Below are 26,561 nucleotides of genomic sequence, written 5' to 3'. Positions count from 1 at the left end.
GTAGCCATTTCGACATGAAATAACAGGGTAAACACAGGTGTTACTACTGTTATTAATTAAGGTTCTGCTCCATTTAGGTCTGAGGAACCGTGATCAATATTATTTGTAACACCTGACTTAGTAATGTGTGTTTTGTTTTGTTTTTTGTTTTTTGATTTGTTTTGTTTGTTTGTTTGTTTGTTTGTTTGTTTTTTTTGCTTTTTTATAACGTTACAAGTCTTCTTTAATTGGCATTGCACTGGAGAGAAATAGTACCTAGATATTATGGTACATAGATATTACATGAAAAGTGAGAATTATATGTTGAACTGATTTGGATGTGAAAAGTTAAGTGGCATATTAATCTTTGAACAGCCGCTGTGTATACTGGAGATACCAATAGGCCTAAGGGAACTCATTATAATAACTTACAGACTAAGCTGGCGTCCCGGGCAGAGATCTAGCCCCTGGCCATCTAGGCTTCAGCTGCACTCCACTGCCTGTCTGTCTGCTGCCTGTCTGTCTACTGCTGCTGCCTGTCTGCTGCTCCTCCCACCAGCAGGAGGTCTGCATATCCACTTGTAGCTCTCACTGTGCAGGAGCCAACACAGGGAGGTGAGTCTAAACTTTTTTGCCTTCAGCTTGACAGTTCTGTTCGTGGTGAAGCTTTACTTTCCTCTGTATGTTGTTTTCATCTTTATATCAATTGATTGTTTGATTTAGATTACCATTTGAGAGGCCACTGCAGTGATTTACTAGACATTAAACACACTGCACTGGAATGGACTTCTTCGTCTTAAGTTATGGTAGAAGGAAATACACTGGCATTGTTTTCTGCTTGTCCTTCTGATACAAGAGAAGCTTCATATGTTTATAAGAGGAGCCTCGCTTTTCAGCCATGTTTCTCATGTTTGTCAAATGAGAAAGAAAAGTAACAATCCCACCTGCATTTTTAGAATAGCATAATGCCAATATCACAGTAACAAAATTAGTTATTATTGGATTATCATGCTAAAATGAAAAAAAATACCACTGAGTACAATAAAATCAGTATAAACATGCTATTAATTATACTATAAGTCCACTGTAAATCCCCAGGGGAATACAGTGAATTTTTGCCAGAAGCATTTTAAAAAATCTATTAGTTCAGCATACACTATCCCAGCATGCCGTTTGACATTTTAGATTTTTTTAGAAGTTCTGAATTTTAAAATATCAAATGATGGTGTTAATATGCAGTCTGTTAGATTTGAGGTTTGTTTTTAGCCATGTTAAGTAAACCTGTTTAGACCTACAGCTGTCTTTGTACATGCCCCCTCGGCTGAGATTGAGGCATTTACACAGATTAAGATTACGTAATACAATAAACACATTGTATTTACACTGTAGTAAAAATTCCTATGGTGCAATGACTTTTAAAAATCTGCGATGGATAAATGTCAGCAGTCTCTTTTTTTTTTTTTTTTTTTACATCTTTTCACTCACTGTGGGAAAGTTTGCTGTGGATATCAATATGTTTTCACCAATCCTTAGCATTACATTTGTGTAATTACATACATTAATACCTGGGAGCTGCCCGGTACATCCACATTCACATCACAATCTTATACTAATAACCACTGAGCTGCTCTACTGGAGCTGTTATGGATTAGCTGCCTTGCTCAAGAGAACCTCAGCAGTGGTTTCTGAGGTTTTTCCATTCCTTTTCCCCGTCCGTTTGGAGATTCAAATAGGAAACATTGTTGTTTCAAGACCACCTCTGTAAATGTTAGGTCACTGCCAGCCTTTTTTTTTTTTTTTAGTTTTAATTCTTCTGATGGTGATATACTGTATATACTCACTAATTTGTCACTTGTAGGATGATTGACCATAATGTTGCCTTGTGATTGGTTTTATTTGTAAAACAGAGAATATTTAATCTCAAGACCCTTTTGATTATTTTTTGGCCACTTTTGCCTTTATTTGGAGTTGGGCAGGAAAGAGAGAAAGGAGCATGAAAGGCCACAAAGGTCTTAGGCCGAATTCAAACCCAGTGATCTTCCTATAGACGCTAAGCATCTTAGCCAACAGAGGCCTTGTATACATTTCAGTTTTCTCAAGGAAGTAGTACAGCAAAGGGGAAATATGAGGAAATGAGTCTTCTTATCCTCTTAGGAAAACAGGACAAACTACATTCTTATTTTTAAACTGCATGTTCCCCTTAACAGTGCTTAACTTAAGACTCGAAAAAAAAAAAAAATAGTCTGAGCACCTCTTCTTTTCATGCAGCCATAAACCACAGCAGGGCATTTTTGTAAAATGTATTTATCATCCTTTTCTTTATTATCCATTTACAAACACAGCAAACAAACAGTTTCTGCCATATAAAGTGTGCAATTCACAATGTACTTAAAAGCACTCACTCCCGTAATAGTCAGAAGGTCAAACAGTGATCGAGAAAGACATTATGACAGAATAAAATAACTCTGCATCATATTAGTAATAAGGACCGTTCAGGGCGTCTATACTCATAGACAGGTGTCTATGGAAACCACTCACTGTGCACTTGGACCTGAAAGTGTAACATGAGAAACTGTCTTATGTCATGTGGGTAATATGTGCAGATTATCTTTGATCCATTTAAGATCAGGACATGGTTCTTCGGTGAGAAACTTTAACATGATTGCTAAGCTGACCAAATATCAGACACTGAGGCACCTTTTCAAGCTAAAGAAAAAAATGGAGTTAAGTTTTCTAACAGTTTTCCTCCAGTATTCTTTGATGTGGTTGAACAGGGACATTGTTATAACATGCAAGCATTCCTTTGGCACCCAGAAAGATTTTTGTCTCACCTTAAAGGCAGAGCAAGCACCAGTTCTACTGCCAACGCACAGGGGTTTAGGGTTAGGTTAGGGTTTTAGAAACCATGAGCAAAAACTTTAACATCACTCAGATAAACACTAAGCACTTCCTTCCCCTCTGCAATCTGCGTCTCAGAGAGAAGCGTACTACCTTCTCTGAGATTTATGAGGCAGAACACCTTATCATAACCATGCCATTGTGGTCACACAAACTGATAGAGACGATGGCATGATCTGTACTTGAAAGTGTGACCTTTTTGGAGGCAACAAGGTTCTTCTCTAATCACTCGATTCGTCTTTCTCAAGCGGTTTTGAGGTGACTGTTGCTCTTTGTAGCTGTGAAGCCAACAATGACGGATGGAAGTAGAAAAGGGGGGAGAGGAGGGGGAGGAGTGAGAAAGAAAGGAGTGTTTTTCCTGTGAATAGTCAACACTGTGTCATCATTACATGTCAGGACAAAGCAGCAGTCATGCATTATCAAGCCATTTATTGTGTTCTGTGAACCGTTTACTCTGTTGTGAACACTCATGGGATGGGCCTATCTAGAACCGATTAACTAGTCAGAGGCTATACCCTAGTTTGTTACCATGTATTGTGGCTCTCCGAAGAGCTACCAACCACCAAGACTCAAACACTGAAACTTCATTTTCTTGAGTTCCAGTAAGACTTCAAGAGCAAAAGACTTTTTTGTTCCTATGAATCACAGGCAAAGTTCTGGACCCTATCTGTGTTGTTCTTCCCTGTAGGTGCAAACTGATGAGTCCAGAGAGGATCAGCCATGGCTGAAAAGAACAACCCCAGCTGAAATACAGAGGTCATCCAAAACCAAAAACGCTCCCGAACAGAAGACGGTGATCATCAATGAGTGCCTCATTGGTGACCTCAAGATGATCACTTGGCACCAGGAAAAAGGCATTGATCACTGAGCGTATGCAAACCACTGCCTGGCCCTAGAGATCCAGACCAAGGCCTTGGGGAAGATCAGGAGGAACTCAGTGAACTAGCAACTGTATTCAGACACAAACTCAAAACCAGGGGAATAAGAAGCGCCAATCACCATGATCGACCTGAGTTTTCTGACGGAGGAGGAGCAGGAGACCATCCTGGCCGTCCTGAAAAGAGATGCTGAGCTGAAGAAGGCTGAGGAGAACCGTATCAGGTGAGTTATGTTGACATAGATTCATCTCCGTCATCCACGGCAGGAGGATATCCAGCAGAAATTTCAATCTATTCACTGGATTTCGCTGTGAAAGAGGCTGTTTGGATGAACAGTGAAACTGCTTTAACCCAAACAAGCTGAGTCCAGTAAATAGACTGAATTTTCTCTTGGCTGTCAGATGAGCTCTTTCTCTCCAGCAGTTCCATATTAACGACGCACGGGAAAACTTGCACCTTGACAGCTACGACGACTTTAACAATGTTTAAAAATTTGTAGGACATCAATACCCAGGAAGCACACACTGATGTTGGTAAACTGCACTTTCTTGCTCTAAAAATCTTCTTCTTTGTGACTGTTGAGGTGGAGGTGTTGAAGACATTAAGTCATCATTAAGTCCAGCCGCTGTGGACGAGTGCTAGCTCGTTGCTGTATAAGAGACACGTGTGTTTTGATTTTATTGTCTTAATTTATTAAGCTTGCTAAAAAAGCATGTGAGTTTGGTCTAGCTACTCAAGCCCAAGCTGTACAACCACTGTTTTCCTGTAATACAAAAACAGCTGTGCATTTGCCTATTTGTTTCCTGCAATAGAGGCAATTGTTATTTCATTACTTCACATTCCTATTTATGTAAGGAAGTAGGTAATCCATACTACTATTACAGTGAAGGACATGTGTTTTGTCTTGATGAATTTTGCTCCAGGCTGAGGTAATTAAGAGCATAACTCTCCTCTCACTGGTAGTTTTAACTATTAAAAGGCATCAATAGATGTCCAAGGACATCATTGTCTGACTGTTAGCTTGCAGAGGGAGAGTAATGTAGATGGGAAACAGCTTGTCAAAGTATCTGATGTGGAGGTAACATTTTGAAGTTAGTGCTGTGGCATTTTGTGAAACTGGGGGAAATGTCAGTGACACAGTAGGAGAGCGTGTGGAGAGTATAAATGAACTATTCTTGGCACTTAGAATACTAATATCAAAGGTTTTCATTGTTTTTAGGACTGGAGAAAACACACAGGTTAGAGTTGTTGTCCTTTGGTGACTGTGTGGCATGTGAACCCCTTTAAAACTGTAAACCATGATATTGGGCTCTAAATAAACCTGAACTTGAACTTGAACTTGGACTTGAGTGTAATTACCAGTCAGACAAACCTATATGGAGAGAAGAATTATTACTGTTTAACTTGATATGAAATAATGTAGGGACAGCTTTTGGAAACAAACATTTCATGATTTTTTCCCTTAAAGCAGTGATCGCATGGTCTGTTCTCCACCAATGTCTCTAAATGCAGGAAGCTCCAGAGGTCGGTGAGTAACAAGGGCCAGCTCAAGTACCTGACTGGAGAATGGTTTTATGAGACCAAGTCGCTTCGCCATCAGGACCGCATCCACGGCTCTGACATCATCAGGGCCTCCATGAGGCACACACACAAACCACTGACCATACGTGAGTCCACCCAAAAACTAATGCGTCAGTGTACAGAGTAAAAAAAACTTGCTTAAGGTTAGAGAAAGGTTTATCATTGTGGTTAAGGTTAGGAAAAGGTCATGGTTATGAAACATTAGCTAAGGTTTGCTGATTGAGCCTCCCTCCTTATGTGGACTTTGTTGCTTCCTTAATACTACTTTACATAGTTGTTCTTCACTGGACCACTAGAGGCTTCTTAACTTTAAAACATAACTCTAGGTTGTGATAAACAGCTTGTATAAATGACCTATGGAGCTGTATTGTCAACTCCTGTGTAAGCAAAGTCGCTATTGGCTGTCCCAAAAGTGGCTAGAAGTTGTTAGAGATCATTATCATCTAATTTGCATACCAGGCTACATTGTATAAAGAAATGTGACCGAAATCACCATTTGTGATTGGCTATAGACTAATGCAGGGCCATTCTGTTGAGACTGGCCCACATGGTGGTCCTCTCTCACAAGACTGGAAACAACTAGGATAACTAACCGAGATATATTCAGGCAAATTAAATTATAGAAAAAATGATCAAATCCCTAAAGCTATTGTTCAGGGGACAAGAGGCACTATAGCTGTTTATTGTCCCCCCATGACAGACATGATCAGTTATGCTATTGAAATATTAATTTAGCTACTACAGTTGACTATATAAAAGTTGAGTAAATTAAATTAAGCATTTCTATGTCAGCATGCCTGGCTTAACATAAAACACTGGGTGCCACATGCAAGTGACCTTTAACATCATCAAGCTCTTTGAAGCTCCAAGAGCCTCACATTCCCACATGGCAGAGTGTGTGTCCCACCGCATACGTCCTATATGCTTTTTCTTTTTCTTTTTCTTTTTGAGAAATCACATTGCATTTTTGTTTCAAATAACTTTGAAAGACTTAAAGGTGCAGCATGTAAAACTAAGAGTTGATTCAAGTAAGAACTGTGACAAAAAAGAAAAGGTAGAATAAGCACATAATTTATCAGTGAGTCAAGCCAATGAGACTCATGTAGATTCAACTATCAAACCAACCATCAAATGATGTACTTATTCTACATTTTTGAGAGGTTGAGGCCCTTTTCCATTACATGTTACTAACTGTACCTGCTTTTTTGGTTTTCCACAAGGCAAAAGTTTGGGATAGTATCTGGTACCGGAAACTATTTTTGGAACCACCTCAGTCGAGGTTCCAGGCGAGCTGAGCAGATACTAAAATGTGACGTGAAGCGCTGCAGATCATTGATCAGTCAGAGAGAAACTGAACAGTGAAGTCTTCCCAGTAGCAAAGTCCTACCAGGCACTGCTGACAACCAGGAAATACAAAAAAGTATACCAATCTGCAATGGAAACAAAATCCAGAAAAGTAACTGTTTCCAAAAGCAAGTAGAGGCGAGTAGAGCAGATACTATGTGTTGGAAAAGTCCCCTAAAAGATCGTCACTTCAAAACTGATTTCAATCCTTTAAATCTCTGGTTTCTTGTGCCGTTTTGTTTCATGAATAATCCTAGAGATCAACAAAGGTTATTTTAGACAAAGACTTCAGATCAGCAGACACGAGTGCACAGATGGACTCTCCAGGGTTTTTGGAGCTGATGGACGCTGCTCGCCATCAGAGACAGAATCAAATTTGACTATACTGGAATAGAATCATATTATTATTATAAGTTCACCTCTATCCAGATGTTTTGAGGTGAGTTTTGACATATCCATATTGAGTGATATTTGGAATGTCTTTATTTTACCATGAAACTATTAATAATTCACTGTGAAAAATGAAAATGTGATTGTGCAAAGAACAGTCAATCAATCTTCATTCAGTCAGCATTCATGTGGGTCATTTCATTGCTCTAGTGGGAAAACTGAGCACGCTCAGCTTTATATTTATAATATATTCAATTAGATTTGATCTCTACTCTGATGTCGAGCAGCGTCCAGCGGCTCCAAAAACCCTGGAGAGTCCGTCTGTGAAGATAAAAAAAGTCTATTTCGGTGTTCCATTAGTTTGCCTCTGTTACTGCCCTCAGTAATAACTTCATTTGGTAAAATGAAACGTGAAGATAGGACTGGGAATTAGCTCAAACATTGATCTTATAACTACATTTAAATTCCTCACTTTATGGCCCTATTGCACAAACAAAATGCCCTGTTACATTCTGTCTGATGCTTCTCCTTTACAAAGTCTTTAAATGAGTGGGCAGAGCAAAAAAAAAAAAAAAGAAAAAAAAAAGAAGAAGCAGAAAATAAGATGTACATTCACTTGATAAGCTCAAGGTATTTATATCCTTCTCAGAGTGACATGCGAAAGTGATTTTCCTGTTTATTTGCTGCAAAGACAATTAGTTTGGCAAAAGTGCTGATAGTGAATGGTGGAGCTTATGTAAAAGTGTTGGTGTGTTTGTGGCTGTTTCGCGTTGCAGTGGAGCTCTCCAGGATCCTGCCAGAGAGACCCAGTTTTGTCAGCAGTGAAAACAAGGAAGTGTTCGTCCCGTCTCAGCTCTCTGGACTCATTCAGGAGCCTGAGGTGCAGCTCAGCAGTGAAAGGTGAGCATTGTCAACCAGAACAAACACTAGTCTGCATATTGACTAATTCATACCTGCAAGTAAAGTAACAATCAGCAACTTTTTCACATGAATAAATGTGCATTTTGTCACTCACTATAGATAATTACCATGAAAAGCAACTCATGCTGTGGATATTAATAGTAATCTCAGATTGTGTTTAATTTTGTCCAGATAAACTTGGCATATTTTAAAAGATACCTGCACCAGAAGGCGATATCTTGTTAATGTGTCCATTAATGCCAAGTAGCTTTCAGTGGTAGTCACTGCTTCGTCTAACTCTCAGCCTCTGCTGCAATCTGTTATTGATAGTTGAGTACTTCATTCAGTGCAGTAAACAGTGTTTTCTATTTCTAAACAGGAACTTTACATCATAATTCAGTGTTAAAATTGTGTCGCCGTCCCACAGTCCAAATGACAGCTGCCAAATAATTTGGCTTTAGTTCGATCACAGTGGTTGTCTGCCTGCAAGTCTTGTTAAAGTCATCGATAGTTTAGGTTTTATAAGCATGCTCTACAAATATCACAGAAAAAGATCACATGATTATTGTACATTTGAGACGTGTGCCACAGAAAGTGTGAAAAGGACACCATAACTCACTACTGAGCACTAAAAACTCACCAATAGTCCCTTTAATAGGAGCATCATAATGATTTGTTTGTTGAGAATATCCCAAAATGAACAAATTGTTGTAGTCTATACAGCTAGATGTAAATGCCACACATAAACTAATACCAAATCCAGTCAAGTCAGGCAAGCCCAAGGCCTTAATTAATGTCACTCAGCCGGCTTATCTATTTAAAAACTACTTAAGAGTCTTCACTTTTCATCAGTTCAGCATGATGTAAAAATACGTGCCTGATTAAAGGGAGCCCATTTCCTCCAAAGGGAAATTTCCCTGTTTTCCTGTAATTGCATCTAGAACATGGCAATTTCTCCAGCTGTTAAAGGATTTCTTTGGGTTTAATACGAGCTAAAAGCCACTTTTTTCAACTGTATCATTCACTCAAGTTGTACTAAATTGAGGGGTGCAGCACAAAGAAGGGAGCTTGAATGAAGGATTTTTTATGTAACATTTAGTGCTCACAGAGTGCATTTTGACTTTTCACATGCCTTTTTTATGCAATTTTACCATGCAATTTCACATTTGCGCTTTGCTTTATGTTGTGTGGCAATTTTTCTTTGTTCTGATGCTGGTTTTATTGCCAGGTCTATCTTGAAAAAGAGATTTTTCATCTTAATGGGGTAATATTATTTAAACAAATATTACAAAATCCATGGTGTCTTAATTCTCGGTTGCAGCACTACTTTGTGATCTAGACTGGATTTTTACTGTAAATTATTGTCTAATGCAGCTTTAAATGAGCTCTGCAAAAAAATAAGAATTTAAAGACAGAAACCTGACATATAAACAAAAACATTCGGATCTGGTGCGAGTGCCATCACATGCTGTGTGAGTAGACTTTCACATAAAAGGAGATTAAGTGGGTGTGAATGCTCGTGGAGGAAGTCGAGCACACAGTAAATGAATGCTTAGTAATTGGCCCCTGGGTTCTCAGTAATCTGCTTGGAAGGTCAGGTCTCACATGTTCATGTTTTCAGCACGATACACATTCTATACTTGTGTACTTTATTAACCCAGGTTGGCTTTCTTGAGTAGGCTATATCTGTTTGTAGACATACCCATTTATTCCTGCAACACTTTGCACTGTGACACATTCATGAGAGATTTTTTCTGGGGCTTTACACAGCCACTTATAGTGAAAATTACACAAAGAGAACAGCCATTGCATAAGTAATGAGATTATAATTTCACTGACCCTTGACCAAAGCATGTCTGCTGTATAGATGGGAGCCTTATGCACTTAACCTGAGCGTGCAGATTTTCAGATCACAATTAAATTAGCTGTTTGGAAATAAACTGAAGGTTGATATGACATACTGTGGCTGCAGAAATTGTCAAACTCATTTTTCTTTCTTCTTTGATCATTCCGACAGGGATCAAAATGGGAATCCTCATGAAAAGCCACCAGAGATACTTACATCAGTTGTGCAGTCGCCCACAAAGGTAGAACGAGTCAAAGTTATCAGTCAGTATAAAAATAAAAATATTTCAATACACAGTCAAGAGTGAGTTTATGCATCAGCATGTTGCAGATGCTCTACATGGCCTATCTATCCTCTTCTCTTTTATTGAAACTGAAGCAAAGACAGAATCCTTTCAACAATGAACCCCTTGCATCTCACATTTCTGAAGAAACGGACAGCCAGTTAGTGGACGGACCAGCAGAACAAACCGAGACACTTTGTGGGGGTGAGTCAAAAAAAGGCAGCTAACTTATTTTGTATGCAGCATATTTTGTAACCATAAGTGGCTTTATTCGTTCCGTTCTGTAACAAATCACATGTCATGTTTTTAATTGAGTGGACAGCTTGACGGACACAGGGTCAGAGCATTTTCTTTGCAAACCAATGTAAGTCTGGTTATACAGATCCCATTGAATACAGGTGTGTGGGCCCTCTACGCTTCAGGTGTTTCTAGTTTGCCTGTAAACAGCATGTTGGTATGAGCTGTTGATGCATGGCAGCTGAAAGCATGTCAATTGCCTTTTCAAGCAAATGCATTATCTAACCATCTTATAATAATATATATATATTTTTTAAAACACTGTGCATTTTAGGGAAACAAGAACTGATGAAATGCAAATCTAGTCAGTTACTTATACTATTAATATTTTCCTAAAAAATATTAAATGGCTCAATAAAGCCAGCCCAGATTATGGGACCAGAATATAGTAAGACTCAATTTAAGCAATGTTCTGCAACCAGTCTTAGTTTTTCTGCCAATATTGCAGAGTGTTTGTTTTCCTTCAATCTGAAATGAGCCAATGAGCTGGGACCAGTGAGGAGATTTTCCCAGGGGTTGTCATAGTGAAGGGATATCCAAATACACAAGGCTGCCAGACTTGCCAGGGGATTACACAGAGATACATTCCAAAGCCTTAATCTGTACTGCATGACTTGTGGCTGCTGAAATATTTCTCAGGAGCTATGAAAACAATGTTGTTGAAGGTGAAATTGGACAAAATTGAGGAACCAAAGAAGTAAATGTTCACAGAAGGCACAGCAGAGCTTTTACTCGTATAATATTCACATCCATTTTGAATTGTATGTTACGTCCCATTAATGTAGGTGCATGCTGTCAGTACGAACATGCCATAATTCACCTCACAAAAGGCATAATTCCCATTTTTCAAATCTGTTGCAATATCTAACTCTTGAAAACCAGATTTAGGAGCTTAATGTTCACAACTGGGACAGAGCTTTGCTCTCAAATTACAATCAGCCTCATAAATGTGCAAAGCACAGAATTCCCCCAAATATTTAACGATGAAGGACATGGTAGTATATTAAAAACTGAAAGTGGCATAAGAGTAGAACTTTGTTTTCAAATTAATAATAAGGCATTAAATGTGTAAGCACTTTTAAGACACTCAAATAGATTTTACAACCACAGAACAAATGTACTCCAACTAAATGAAATGAAAACCTCAACAAAAGTCAACCAAAACGTAAAGTCCCATATTAAACATTATGAGCAATCTTAAAAAATTAATCTTTTGGAAGTGAAAGTATTCCAGTAGCTCATGGCCGCTACACTGAAGATCTAACTCTGGAGAAGACTAGACAAACATAGGAGGTCCAGATCCTGAACAAGCAGGAGATGCATGATGAGGCAGAGCCCTAAAAGCTCTTGAAAGTGATTCTGACTGATGGGTAACTAAAGTTGATGTAAGATGCATACACCTACAGTGTGACCTACAAGAATGACAAACTTACACAACTGATGAGGTAATGATTACAATAGTGCTAAGTGAGTTTTTTTGTTTTGCACTGTTTTTGTTTCTTTCAGAGCCTTTACCATCATCTGACAGCTGCATTTCTTACACTACTAACCTAAAGCAAGACCACCAGAAAGATAGCCCAGTTGCCCCCAATGAATCTGTTCCTATGCCAGTGGCCCAAGAGAGAACTGTCATTAACAGATCTCAGGATTCTCTTACTGAGGTAGATGGACAGACAACTAGACAGACTAACTCTGCTGGTCCAAGGGGAATCCTCAAGCATATGTCCAGGTCTAGCTCCACAGACTCCCTCTGTTCCCGGCCAGACCCACAGAGTCCAGTAAGCCCAGACTGTTCCATTGAAACCAACACAGCCAGAGACAGAGATACCCTCAGCTGGATAGACAGGAAACAAGTGAGGTTCTGCGCTGCAGTTGGCCAGGGCTGTGTGGAGTGGCAAGATGGGAAGGAGCTGGGAGAACACAGTTTGCTGGATGTGGACGCTATTGCTCCCCATGAGGTTTCTGTCGAACATAGACATGTGGATTTAGATGATGATTTCAATTACGGAAAGGGGGTAAACCTCCAAAGCCAAGATGCTGGCCAACACCAGGTCCCTGGTGGTAAGAATTGAATGTAAAACCAAGGGGTGAGGTAAAGCCAATCAACCAATCAAACTAACAAATGACTGCTTATTTCAATATGTAGACCAGATACATAGCAAAACAATGAATTAATTTTGCATAAAAATAGACCTATTTATATCCTCAATTAGATTTTAGAAAATATACACAATGAAAAATACATTTTCACAATTAACCTGCTTGTGCATGTGCTTGCATGGAGAATGTTGTAAATGTGTGCATTATATATGACTTTTAATAGATATTGGTGAATAAGAACAGCAAAGAAGCACCTGTTTTTATTCTTGCATCATTGGGGCATCTGGGCATTGCTTTGGCATCATCAGTAACCTTTAAAAAAAATGTTGATGACTGCTTTTGTGACAAGCTGTAGCTAAAAGTGACACCGTCGTTTGATTTCTGGCAAAACCTTGTGATTTTTTTCTATTAATGTTGTGTAGGGTTTTTTCATCAATTCATCTCTGTGAAATTAAGAGCGGTATTGCATTATAATCTCAAAAATAAGCAAGCCCGGGGCTATTGTCAAGAACATCCTTAATTATCTGTTTGCTGTTTTAATTTGGTCCACATAAGTTCTTGAGTTTTTACCAAAGAAATGTATGGGAATTCCTGATAGACTGTAAAGCTGTACATTGGAAGCCCTTCCAAAAGTAAATAATCAGTATGTTGTTTGAATGATGGAATGATCAAAAATCCTACACCGGTAACCTTGATTGTATTCTATGCAGGAAACACAGTATACATGAGTGATCAAAAAAATGCTTATTTTCTTTGCAGATCTCTGTGAGCACTGTCATAAGGAGCTCCTTAGCCCTCAAGTGTCCAACCTTGTTTCAGCTGAGCAGAAGTCAGGTAAGGCTGTTCACCTGGAGACAGGGCCTGAAGAGGACCATCACTCTCAGTCTAAGGCCACAGATTTGCTGATTGGACACAGCATTCATCAGCAACAGCTAAAGCTGCCTGAGCAATCCAGTGACAAACTTGACATGTTTGGTGAGGTCACCTCAGATACTAAGTTATCAAGTGATGGCAGCTCCAAGAATTCATCTCAATCTATTTCACCAAAGCCTCAAAATAGGCTGCTTGGAATATTTACAGAAGAGAAAACTGCTGAATTGCAGAGTACATGCAAAGAAGAACAGGATGACAACCAAAAACTATGTAGTCCTCAATCAACTGCAGATGTGTCTGAGGACAATCAAATAAACTTTGCTAGTGTTAAACAAGAAGCTAAAATCCCTGGAACAACAGAGGTCCGAACACTACAACTTACAGCACTCCAGCACACTCCATTTAAGGAAGCCATGACCTCAGTCGGCTCAGACTTAGACACTCAACAGGACCCAACAGAGACCAAAGACAGAATTTCAATGTTTCCACAGAGATTATCCAACCTGAAAGCATTCTGGGAGAAAGAAAACAGCGGTCCCAAAATAATCTTTACCAGAGAACAAACAAGGCATGAAAACATCCCCAAGACAGAAATAGATGCCTCACATAGCCCTCAAAATATTCAGATAGAGTCTGTTGTAGAAAAGATAAATAATAACCTCTCAGCTAAAACAGAATTGACAGAGCACTGCAGATTTGAAGATAATGCTGCCCAGTGCCATGAAGAGATTTCCTCACCAGAGATTGAAAGTAGCTTTGGAATAGATTTATCAAAAGAAGATTGTACATATAGAGCAAATCCAGTTGTCATCTGTGAAGAGACAGATGAGTCTTTAACTGGTTCAATAACAGATTCTCAGATTCCTGAGCCAGAAGAAAACAACACTCCCTTATCTGTCTCTCTACCTTGCAATATTCCAGTGCAATACCAAGATATCCCAGTTCCCCTTCCTAGGCAGTCCAGTCCACAAGAGAACAGGCCAGGTAAGATCAGTGACCTTACATATTTCTGGGAGAAGGAGTCCTCAGGACCTAGAGTAATTTCTGCAAAAGTTAAGGAGGCCTCAAGCAGTCCAGTACATTCAAGTTTAGGTGATACTATCCAGTATAATGAGAAAATAGTTGCCTCTCATTCTGACCTAAGAGGACCCTTAGGTAGCATAGAAAAGTCTGAGGAAGAGGTGCAGACATCTTCATACAGCACCAAGACTAATAGTATCTCAAACACAAAACACGTGACTGACAAGGGCTTTGTCAGTCAAAGTTCATACAAACCACAGCTGAGGAGTTCTGCCAATATTGGAGATATAGACTCAACATGTCAGCAATATCAAGGCAAAACTGAAACAGAGTCGGTTTTGCCTGAGGAAAGACCCCTTAGTCCTAGTAGACCCCAAACTCCAAAATCAAAAGACTCATCAGATGATGAAGTCAGAAGAAGTCCATCCAAGACCTGCCACCCCAAGGCCCTACCTCGAGAATCCTCCAGTCCTAAGGGTTCCAGACTGGAAGGCTCCCCCTTGAAAACCTTTCCAATAGACATTGCTCCCTCAACTAAGGCCCATGAAGAACAATCAGGAAGGCCAACACCAGCACCAAGAAAGAAACAAAGTCCATCACATGAAGCAAAGCAGTCAGTGTTGATGGACATTAAGTCTAACACAGAGATCCATCCTCCACGGTTAGACTCTGTACAGTCAAGCACTCCTTCGGCAAGGGGGACTAATTCTGGCAGTGTATATACACAGATGACTAGCATGAGATCCTCCACAGGGCTGCATCCCAGAAAAGCTTCAGAATCTGGTGATATTGAACCTACACCTACCAAAAGAGATTCGAATGACCAAAATATACCAGGGTTATCAAAGAAGTCGGGAACTTTTCCACATCTTGCTAGATCTTTCATTCAACATGATTATCAGCACTACCTCGGGGCACCTGAGAATGCTCATCTCCCTCCGTTTGGTCAAGAAGAAGCTGTTGAAGAGTCTACTCCAGTGCTCAATGAAGTGCCTAGACCACAAAGTCCTCTTAGAGACTTCAAGAGAAACCAGGGCTACAGGACCACCAAGGAGAATCAGTCTAGGATCAGTTCTTGGATTGTGCAAAGTACTGACAGCAACTGCAGCCAAGACAGAGCAACCACGGCCTGGTCTCAATCTCGGGCAAGTTCAGGCAGTGAGCTTTTCAATTCTTTCATCACTTACCAGATATGATTTAGAGGTGGATAACACAGTGGGTTTTTGATAACTAAGACAAATCAGCTCAATCAAATCAGTGGGGTCAGTAGCCTTTTATTCTCTGTAGGGTTTGAAGGTTAACATATTAACATTACAGAAAGTGTAATTACACTGGCAACTGATATACAAAGTTGTCGTCTTTGCTGAATTTTTCCATTTCAAGAGCCATTTCAGATTCTGGGAATTAATGCATTCTTTTGTGCTTCTGATTATTTTTTTTATTTTATTTTCTCTAAATAAGAGGTAATTGCTTTAGTATTTCCAGTTCAAGTGTATCTTTACAAAGTGAATTATGATGAATTGTAGATAATAACTTGTCAGCTGTCCTAAGTTGTAAATCATTATTGTGGTGTTCTATTTCTTATACCACAGTATAGTAATACATTATTTTGATTTGCTGAAATCTAATTTTGATTTTCTGAAATCAAAATAGCATTATTGACCATTTTGATTTGCTGAAAACAAAATGATAGCTGAATTAGTTTTTTTAATTGGTCAGCTTTGCTGGTTGAAGGTTTGCTGATGCTGTTGTTTTGTAGTTTCATTTGAACAGACAATCAAGTAATAACAAGATTCAAATTCCTTCAATGATCAGCAATAGATTAATTAGCTAAAATACAATGATCAGGGAAACTTGCCGTTGGATCGTATTCATCAACATCCCAAAGACTGATTCACTAAGCATGAAACACTTGGCAGGTTGAATACAAAAATAACCATTTAAACAACAAAAATACTCCTTTTTATTACTGAAAAAGAAGCATTATCATCTCTAAATGCTTAGTGAATCAGAAATGATGCAACTTCTGTGTTGGATGTGTTTTCCGGAGCTGATCTTTTTTCATTTGTGGCAGGTCATGATGATGATTCTAGTCCCGTCAGGTCAGCCTTGAAACGATTATCTTCAAAGCCTATGTCCTCATCCAAAAGTCTGGAAAGCCTTACTGCGCACACAACAAGTAACTGGAGTCTTGTTCATGCAAACAGCTAATCAACATAGTCTTGCATCACTTGTACTTATAATGTAGTGTCACTGGAAAAATGATTCTGAATTATGGAAAAATGATTCTTTCTCTGTAGTAAGAGGTCTGAGGTTAGTTTATGTGTTAAGCTACTGGATACAAAGCAGGCATGTGAAGAATACCTCTTTCTTGTCATAAATCCTCTTCTTAGGAGAAGAAAGAAGCAAAAACAACCCCAGAGGACAACCAAATATAAGCATGGATGATGGTAAATATCCTACCATTGGTCCTACCATTTTGAATGCATTGGTTCACAACTGTAAAGTAATTCTGTCATTATCAGAATACATTTTAAGTGTATAATTACTCAATAAATGCCATCGTAAGAGACTGGGTTATCTTTGTTCCAGTTTCTGCCTTGCCACCAGCTGCCTGCTCTCTCTCAGACACAGAACAGATGAAAAAGATGAGTGCGTCAGTGCCTGTTTTTCAGCTGGAAGAGGTAAATCCTCATTAACTGATGCTGTGCATTTGACTCATAACAAAAGCATGACCCAAAGTAACCTATGATCAGCATCTGCACTGCACTTGCTGAATAGATTCATTAATCAACTCATTCAATAATCTGCAGCTTATTTTTATTCAAAATAAGTATTAGTATTATCTACTTAGGCAATAGATCTGTCCTTATGACTGATTTTAGCTTTGCTCCTATAAATGACATGTGTAAATATACTTTTTTGTTTTAGCTGTGAGTCACAACTGTTTATTTTCTCTACATTTTTTTTTAGCTGGACAGTGACAGCACTTCTGATATCATGGACTGGAAGAGAAACACTGGCAGCTCCATATCTAACATAAGCCTGTCCTCTGGCATGGCCTCCATGTCCTCTGTATGTCCACACATCACACCTAGATATAAAATGTCTCAGATAACAATATACAAGTTACATACAAAAGCTAAATTCCCCAAAATGTTAACCAACGGTGCATTTAGGTTCTTTTCTAATCAAAGTTATCCTCTATCCAACATTTTAATTAGGGTTTTGGTATGAATATATTGCTTTTGCTATAAATATATTGGATTTAAGGTACACAGTGAATTTTAAATCCACCAAGCCATAGTCTGCTGAGCGTTGCTTAAGTTTTGGTGGCTGAGGCCCTTGGACAAGTACATGAAGGAAATTCACTTGTGCATTCATTTGAACTAATACATAGTCATAAAACCGTGTATAATTTCTACAGAATTTGCTTAAGCTTTGGAAAGCAAAGAAAGACAGCTTCCATGACATGTAAAAAGGGTATTTCAATAAACTATGAGTTACAACATGACCAGAGAGGTTTTTGTTCTCTTCTATACTTGTAGGTCAGTGGTAGCATGTCCAGCATTTACCCTGCAGACTCCAGTGACATCGAGGTCCAAGGCACCATCCAGTTTGCTGTGAACTATGTCCAGAAGCTGGGAGAATTTCACATCTTCGTGGTCCACTGCAGGGACCTTGCTGTGGCTGAACGCAAGAAGAATCGCACTGACCCGTAGGTGTTCGGTGGAATAGGTGTTACAGTTTCAAAACCGAGGTTCATTTAACACCAACCTCTCGCTACCAGTTGGAGAATTAATAATCCCTCACCATATGCTCTAGTTTAGGCAGTTTCTGTTTTCTTTTTTAGGTATGTGAAATGTTACCTTCTTCCTGACAAGACAAAGCTGGGTAAGAGGAAAAGCAGCGTTAAAAAGAAGACGGTAAATCCCACCTACAATGAAATCCTCCGGGTAAGAACTGCAGTGCACTATGCAGTGTTTAGGAAAGTATTTATTACATGTGTTCCATATTTTCCCCACATGTCTGAAGTCCATTGCTCTTTTTATAGTTTAAAATCACAATGGACGTGCTGAAAATGCAAATACTGAACATCTCGGTGTGGCATCATGACACTTTTGGACGGAACAGTTTCCTTGGTGAAGTGGAATTCGATTTGTCAGAATGGGATTTCAGCAACGCACAGATAAATGAATACGCCTTAAAAGCCAGGGTAAAGTCTCAGTATTACTAATCATACTTATAGTGGATATACAGTTTGATGGGACAGTGATTACTTCCTGCACCTCCTCCTGGTTCCTCTAGGTGTCAGCACAGATCTCACCACCATCTCCATCATGGTCACTGGATAAGAGTCTGACACGAGGACAGATGAGAGTAGCCTTGCGGTTCCTACCACAGTTAACCCACAGTGAGCAGACGACTTATCTCTCTTTACAACCTCTGTCCTCTCTGTTTCATTATTATGGAAACTTAATATCATCTTACTACATCCACAGGTAAGAGAACGTCCCAGATGGAGACTGGTGAGGTACAGATCTGGGTGAAAGACTGCAAAAACCTTCCACCAGTCAGAGGAGTTATCATCGACCCATTTGTGAAATGGTGCAATATCCTGCATACAGTATTACTTTTCTGTTTTTACATGGATGTAGCATACAGACAATATGCTTTTCGTAGTGAGTCACTGGCTACATTTTGGTCAATACATTTTCTTTTTCAAAATATTATCTTAAAGTTAATGGAAGACATTACGCTTGAAGTGGATATCAAAAACGCACATTGCCTTTTCTAAATTTTATGGCTTTGAGGCCTGAAAAGAAATCTGATTTATATCAGCCTTTCCTCACTTCCATTTAGATCAGCTAAATCAAAGACAAGCAAAAGGCAATGTGTTTCTGAAAATGTTTAAAAAGTGGAAGATTAAAAAACATCATGTATAATGTCACTTAGATCGAAAAAATGGACATTAACTAATTCAGATGATCTAATTTTACCACACGACTCTCACTCTGTTTCAGCACCGTACTTCCTGACACAAGCCGGAAAAGCCGCCAGAAGACTCGAGTGGTGAAGAGGACGGCCAACCCAATGTTCAACCACACCATGGTGTACGACGGCTTCCGGCCAGAGGACCTCAGAGAGGCCTGCGTCGAGATCACGGTGTGGGATCACGACCGACTGAGCAACCACTACATCGGGGGCCTGAGACTAGGTCTAGGAACAGGTGAGGTACCACCACCTTTGGTCATTATTCATCATGCCCCTGCACCAGCGTCAGCCATGGCCGGGGGCATAATGTTTTCGGGGTGTCTGTCCATCTATTCATGCATCCATCCATCCGTCCACCTGCCCCATTCTTGTGAGTGTTATATCTCAGGAACAGCCTGAGGGAATTCTAATTTGGCACAGATTTCCATGAGGACTTGATGATGAACTGATAAGGTTTTGGTGGTCAGAGGCCTGTGACCTCACAAAACACATTTCTGGCCATAACATAACAATTCATCAGGCAACTATGACAAAGTTTCTCATAAAATGTCAAATAGGATAAAATGATGAAGTCATGACATTTTATATTCAAGAGGCCAAAGGTCATCTTCGCTGTGACATCACAAGGGTCTGCAAAAAAACACTTTTCTGGCCATTTTTCTACACCATGACTCAGCATTTTCGCTTTTCTTCCTCTAACTGGATGGATTGCACCATCTAACGAAGCTTTCTGTCAGTCCTCTGCGCTCCACTGTAAAAACAGTTTCAAGTGAAGACACTCCCTAGAAATCATTCTCTGGAGTCATACATGTCAATATAGTGATGTCAATAACAGTAACAATAATGTTGATGTCCTTCCATGCAGGCAAAAGTTACGGGGCAGAGGTGGTGTGGATGGACTCAACGACAGAGGAAGCAAACCTATGGAAGAGGATGATGCAGTCTCATGGTGAATGGGTGGAGGATGTTTTGCCTCTCAGAATGTTTGTGATGGCAAAAAGCACGTCAAAATAAGGCTGTGTAAGGAAATGTATCGATAAATGTATGCAAACTGTGTATGGAAACACACACCAGAAAATGCCAAAATGTAGATGAACTTACAAGCCAAACACTACAATGTGCAGATTGTTTAGTGGTGGCAACAGCCTTAAACAGCACTGTGTACATATCTGTATAAGTGATAATCATAGTTAGAGATGACTCAGACACAGTAGCTGAATATTCATAGGCCCATCCATGAGTTAAATTTGCTACACCTCACGAAAAGTTAACTATTTATGAAGAATATCAAAGAGTATAAGACGTAAAATTAAGAAATTGCGTCAATCCAGAATGATCTATGAGCACCTGATTTTTATTTAGCTTTATTGTTCTATAATGCAATAAGTTCAATGAACTATTTCGTCAATAAACCAAATATTAATTTACTTATGATTGGAAGCCATGACTGGGGGGATTTCAGTGTTATTAGATGATTGGATCAGCTGTCTGAACCATAATGTGCAGCAACAGACTGATGTATTGTTGTTCACACCGATTTAGCACTGAAATGTTATTTTCTACAATGAATATTTTCTACATAAATGACAATTTATGGACTCTATCCTCTACGTAGGCACCAGATCACAGTGCTGGGAGCATGCGATAACCAATATTTCTTGAAAGTTAGATTTCTGAGGTGAAATGCTGTTCAGAGAGCAGTACGGGTGAAATAAGGTCAGCCAACTAAGGAAACTGGCAAAGGAGAAAAAGATCAGTGAGCCAGATTTTCGGGCGAAAAGCCTGGCAAACAGCATCGGTGTCACACCCTTAATTAATACCTTGAAGGCAAATTACAGAATTTCCCAAATGCCTGTTTTACTGGTTTGTTGTGCCTGTTCTGTGAACTGAATAAAAACAGATTCATGTCTTCAGTCTTGCCTTATCATCGTCCCATTTCTGTATTGTAGCAAACAAGCAGATTGCCTCACCTGATGCTGAAGCTTCAACAGCAACACAGGGAGGAGAGTTTCATGTGATGGGAGTTTAACACCAGATATAGACAAGTGCAGTTTGAAATTCGTTTTCCTGCATGTCTGTCCAGCAGAGGAAGAGGAAGAATACAGTTTGCTTGTTTGACTTTCAGTGAAGAGTTTTAGTGTCAAAAATAATGAATAATTTTTTCCTTTTCTTGACTTTTTTTTTTTTTTACTTTTTCAGCATGAATATGGTCCAATACTGAATATTTGCAAAAAATAACCATCACAGCAGAGCGGTTGCATTGAACTGCATTAGATTGTACAAGTGGACCTGATAAAGTGGCCACTGAGTGTAATATACACATCCGCCACTAGGTGGCAGGTCGACTCCACAATTGAATCAAGGCCTTTCTTTCACGTTTGTGAAGCCAACTTCCATGTTCACTGCTGAGGCTCTTATATGTCATAACAACACATGTTTTAACACAATCTATTTTGAATAGAAAGGCTTGGCCTGTTCCTTACAGCTCCCAATTTACTGATTTACTTCACTCCTGATTTACTGCCTGGATTTGATGGCTTTGACAGAGGTGCAGGTGTGTGTTTTGCAGCAAAGGCAATCCTGATAGGAGGTGTTGAGTCATCTTAAGGGCTATATTAGCTTCATCTGTGTGACTGATTACCTTTGAATTTCATTGGTTGTGTGAGATCCAATGCAAGAACACATTAGATGCTGTGACTTTAAACTTTAAGTGTGGTTTGTTTGTACATTGCAGTCTTGGCTGATCTATCAGTGCTTGTGCAGCACCAGAGCTAAGGCACAGAATTAGGGCTGGACAATGCAGACAAATAAAAACACTGTGACATATTCAACTAAATATTAGCCTACATCGATGACTGTTGAGGCTTACACTCAAGAGAATTTTCATGAAGTCATTTGCAATGTGGATATGATGACCAAACAGCAACAACAGTCTAATGAGTTCAGAAAAATGCATCTCTTTCCTGTTACACAGCTTTTATAACCTGGAAAGACATGAGTTGTACCATATGATATTACAATATCCAAAACTCCACCTGGTATCTAGTCTCACAGTGCTGACTTAATACCAATATATTGCCCAGACTATCACAGATTCATCGTTTTTTTTCCTCTTGGGTTCAATTTCCACCATTACAAACACCTCAAGTTCAACTAACATATTCCTTCATACAATCTCTTGTTATTCACACATACTGATAATTTTGACTATGTAATTTTTATTTACTCAATCACAACTGGTTGACTGAATATAAATCATATTAAAAACAGTGATACAAAAACAGTGTACCTAAACTTGTAATAACTGAATTGTTCAATTTCACATCTACGTACGCCTATGTGGCCTTTTTACATAACATGACTACTTTGGATGTGTGAAAGGCCCACCACTTATTCACAAATGTTTCAAAGTGGTGACCTCAAACTAAACACACAACAAAACACTGTAAACACCCCAAGATAACGCTGATATGACTTCTTCTGATGCAAATGTCTCATCTCCCTGTGTGGCTTAGTGAAAATTAAGGGATGTCTGCAGAAATGTGTTGTAGGGAGGATTATGGACCCCTGTGTTCACAATGGGGGAATATACATGTATACGACAGCATTCCTACAAAGATCAGTGATGGCTTGTATCAAAGTCACAGTAAATGTAGCTGTAAATACTGCAATTCCAGCCTCACCGTCCTACTAAAACTATAACATTTCTGGTCCAAACAAGCAGTGTTGTTTTGCACAGGGCGCAGCCATGAGAAAACACGTGTGTCCTCTGCTGCCTTCAAGAACCCCCCTCTCTGCTCCCACTCCCGAGACTCACGGTTGTCAATAAGAGTTTCCACACATGCACGCTAAAATTTAGCCACAAGTCAACATCAACAACGAAAATAATAACAATAATAACAGTATTTGGCGTCTCCTAACGCTCAAAACTTGGTAAGAGGTGTTTAATGAAGAAAAAAAAAAACACTTTTCCTCTTGACATTTGCTCCATTGTTAGTCCGGTCCTTTGCGCCTAGCTATTAGTTGACATATTTCCGACAGCATTTGAAAGCAGCAATAGTTCAACGCTCACCTTCTCACAGGTTTAACGGTCTCCTATTGGTTAATACTCCCTGACGCGACAAGGAATACCGATATGCGATTGGCTGTCACGTCCTGTCAATTAAGGAGCGAGCCAGCTAACCAGCGACCAGCCTCTGCGTTACTAAGGTAAGTTAAAACAGCTGTGTCAAGCTGAGCAGATTAGTGCAAAGGCGCTCAAAATCTGGCGGGATGACCTTCAAAATGAAAGCGTAAAGATAGATAGAAAGATAGATAGATAGATACTTTATTCATCCCGCAGGAAATTCACAGTTTTTCAGCAGTATCCACAGATTACAGATAAAATAAAATAAAAGCTAAAAAAAAAAAAGAATAAGATCTAAGTACAACAGAATAAGATCTGAGTACAACAGAATAAGATCTAAGTACAAGCCAGTGTGCAAAAAGCAATGTGCAACAAAAAACAAACAAACAAACAAAAACAAAAAAAAAAAAAACAGAAAAAACCGTGTGCATGGGTGTATAAAATGTGCATAGAGGTAGGTCAATGTGCAAATTTAGAAGAAATACACAGTATACACATGATAAATAGCAGTAAAGTTTCCCTCTTTGAAAAAAACATCGAAAATCGTCAGAAATTGAACGACCACATCGCCAAAAGCATATCAGAGCACTCATTAGATAAAATATGAGACTTCATAAAAAAACACCTTACGAGAAAATACTGTGAATTTGGACATTGCCCACATCTATGCATATTGTATACATCGATGCACACTGGTTTTATTGTTTTTTTTTTTTCACATTGTTTTTTTGCACATTGGTACTTAGATCTTTAGATCTCGAGGGTCATCTTTTATTCTTTATTTTTGATTTACTTATTCTTTATTTTTGATTTACTTAATCTTGTACTCTGTGGATACTGCTGAAAACTGTGAATTTCCGTCGGGATGAATAAAGTATCTATCTATCTATCTATCTATCTATCTAAAATTATGTTAAAAAAAAAAAAAAGAAAAGAAAAAAGAACGTTTTCAAGTGAGGCTTTTACATTGATAGTCCGTAACGGAAGCCGTGTTGCTTCTTGTAGCGAGCTTGATTGTGGCAGTTAAAACTGCTGGTGATGCTGTCACTTCATATGGCTAACGCAGACGCTGCTGTACAGTACCTGGTTAAAGAGTAACAATGTGGCAGTGCGAGGATTCAGGCGGGCAGTGCTGTTTTTCACCAGGGGAAATGTCCACATCAATTCATGGAATATGTAAATAGATGGAGATGTTTGAGAGCCATGCATATTCACCCACAGTTGGCAGGCAGGTATTTTCCTACAGCCAGGCGTCGCACTGGGAGAGCATCGTTTTCGTTTGGCACTGCTGTCTGGTGATTTAGCACGATAGCTAGCTAACTAACGGAAATTGTGCATGTTTATTTTTTGTGCTTTGAAGTAGCGTTAACCGGCAACGGTAGTCCCCCCCCCCTCTTCATATTTACTGAATTGTCCTAACCCGCCTCATGGGGGGTAAAAACGCATCACTGCATAAGTCAAAACCACCAGACACAAACTCTGTAATGACCGGTTGTTGTTAGCTGACATGAACCAGAACGTTGTCTAAAGAAGCCGTTTCTTTGTGGAGTGAAATTCCATCCTTCTAACGGGCGAATTTGCCATTTTTCAAGTGTGGTGTATCGTTTATCATCTATTTTTGCATGTGCCCAGGTAACAGAAACTTCAGGTAGGGACGTCCATGTACCAAACCAGGATAATTCATTCGGACAGATGAGAGGAGTGGAGACCTAGGACCGCAGCAACAAACTGGTTTTCTGTAATTTTTGCGTGGAGCAGAGACTCATTACTCAGGCGAACCCTCGGACCTGTCAGCGCCCCTTCATATGGAGCACCAAAGCACCTGCAACCCACTTCTGAGGGGACTATGAGGACTTTACGATTTGTGCACGAGTTGGGCACCCATAGGCATCCAGCTGTGTGTTAAACAGGATTTATGTTTGTGAAATGCCCTTTGGACCCGCAGTGAATCAGTTCTGACCAGGCAGTGCTGTGGGCTGCCGGCTCCTGAAGAGACCAGAGGATGCATAGGTGGAGTGGACCCAGACCTGCAGCCATGCGCAGCTCCGTGCACAATACCTGCCGTTCCAAGTTGAATTGATTAATTTCCAAACTTTTTAACCTCAAAGATCACCAAAAAATAGATACGCATGAGACCACAAAGGCCACATCTGATAGAGTTTGTCCCAAAGAACCCAACCTGGAGAGATAATTCTTGTTTGACATGCCTCAGTGCTTCATTGTGTCCCATCAGTGAAGACAGCCCACACCCTTGATCAAAACAGTCACTCCTGTACATTCTTTTCTTGGGTTGACTTCTATGTGGTGAAATAATAGTGGGAGTGAACTATTCCTCATTTTGCTGTCGGCCAACAAGGTGGAAAGCCTCTCAAGGACCCCATGTGGTTCATGGACCCCAGTTTGGGAACCACTGCTTTAAGTTTCCCTCTCTCCCTCCCTGTCAGCAGACTGATCAAAGGACTACCTGTTTTATTGAAATCCTTGTTTTTTTGTGCAGTCCCATGAGAACAAACTCTTTCACCATGCACTGAAGACTGAACGGGTAGCCTTAGTACGAATTGAGTTTCCACAGAGTCAGTCATGCCAGTTAGAAAAAAAGGTGAGTTTTAACCACAGGTAATGATTTGAGGTGATTGTTTTAATGTGAATCATCTGCAACTGGATTCTGCATACTGTAATATCACTACCTTTCTCAGATATTTAGCACTCCTGGACCCTTGCTAGCAGCAATATTAAACCAGGCCTCATTTACCAGTCTGGTATAACATAATAATTATAGGCCATTCTAGAGCTTAGATTAGTATTAAATCAAATTAAGGTTACTGATTTCAGCCTCTGGACGTGCTCCATTTGCCATATATGGGAGGCCAAATTTTAAGGCTCATTGACTTGAGTGACAGTGACAGTGATTTGAGTACATTTGGAAGTTTGGTAATGCTGAAATTAATTTCCCTTTAAAAGCAAGAGCAGACATGCAGTGAAGGCACAATGTTGGTCATCCTTTTTATTGTCAGTGAGGCAGCTCCAAAAAAGGACATCAGGGATTAGCCT

General features: G+C 39.5%; 2 protein-coding genes across 21 annotated transcripts in view; both read left to right on the top strand.

The window, feature by feature from the left end:
* Positions 1 to 553: 553 nt before the first annotated feature.
* Positions 554 to 21,261, top strand: sytl2a (synaptotagmin-like 2a). 7 transcript variants are annotated; one of them, XM_030069250.1, is made up of 19 exons: positions 554 to 594; positions 3,566 to 3,978; positions 5,268 to 5,422; positions 7,847 to 7,970; positions 9,988 to 10,057; positions 10,195 to 10,303; positions 11,903 to 12,457; positions 13,256 to 13,330; positions 16,464 to 16,568; positions 16,783 to 16,839; positions 16,982 to 17,073; positions 17,363 to 17,464; positions 17,938 to 18,107; positions 18,243 to 18,345; positions 18,444 to 18,605; positions 18,698 to 18,803; positions 18,892 to 18,997; positions 19,414 to 19,619; positions 20,250 to 21,261. In XM_030069250.1, exons 2-19 carry the CDS (start codon positions 3,878 to 3,880, stop codon positions 20,396 to 20,398), a joined length of 2,547 nt encoding a protein of 848 aa, XP_029925110.1. In that variant the 5' UTR covers positions 554 to 594; positions 3,566 to 3,877; the 3' UTR covers positions 20,399 to 21,261. The 7 variants fall into 7 exon arrangements, with proteins under 7 accessions (XP_029925110.1, XP_029925107.1, XP_029925108.1 ...); XM_030069247.1 differs by having other exon boundaries at positions 13,256 to 15,547; XM_030069248.1 differs by lacking the exon at positions 11,903 to 12,457 and having other exon boundaries at positions 13,256 to 15,547.
* Positions 21,262 to 24,545: 3,284 nt separating this feature from the next.
* dlg2 (discs, large homolog 2 (Drosophila)) overlaps positions 24,546 to 26,561 on the top strand; it is a 222,527-nt gene continuing 220,511 nt past the window's right edge. For all 14 annotated transcript variants that reach the window (XM_030069235.1, XM_030069238.1, XM_030069246.1 and 11 more), the window contains exon 1: positions 24,546 to 26,109. In XM_030069235.1, the coding sequence (XP_029925095.1) occupies positions 26,091 to 26,109 (19 nt within the window). In that variant the 5' untranslated portion in view covers positions 24,546 to 26,090. The remainder of the gene's footprint in view (positions 26,110 to 26,561) is intronic.

Source organism: Myripristis murdjan, chromosome 14 (genome assembly GCF_902150065.1).
Source record: "Myripristis murdjan chromosome 14, fMyrMur1.1, whole genome shotgun sequence".
In the NCBI taxonomy this organism is placed as follows: Eukaryota; Metazoa; Chordata; class Actinopteri; order Holocentriformes; family Holocentridae; genus Myripristis; species Myripristis murdjan.
The sequence above is the reverse complement of the archived record's forward strand: the minus strand, read 5'-3'. Positions and strand labels throughout refer to the sequence as shown.

What these genes read in the sequence shown, in the direction of transcription:
- sytl2a (XM_030069247.1), top strand. Translation starts at nt 3,878, where the DNA reads ATGATCGACCTGAGTTTTCTGACGGAGGAGGAGCAGGAGACCATCCTG. An exon ending in AACCGAGACACTTTGTGGGG is followed by an intron (nt 10,304 to 11,902) that starts GTGAGTCAAAAA and finishes TGTTTCTTTCAG; the next exon opens with AGCCTTTACCATCATCTGAC. An exon ending in GCATGGCCTCCATGTCCTCT is followed by an intron (nt 17,465 to 17,937) that starts GTATGTCCACAC and finishes CTATACTTGTAG; the next exon opens with GTCAGTGGTAGCATGTCCAG.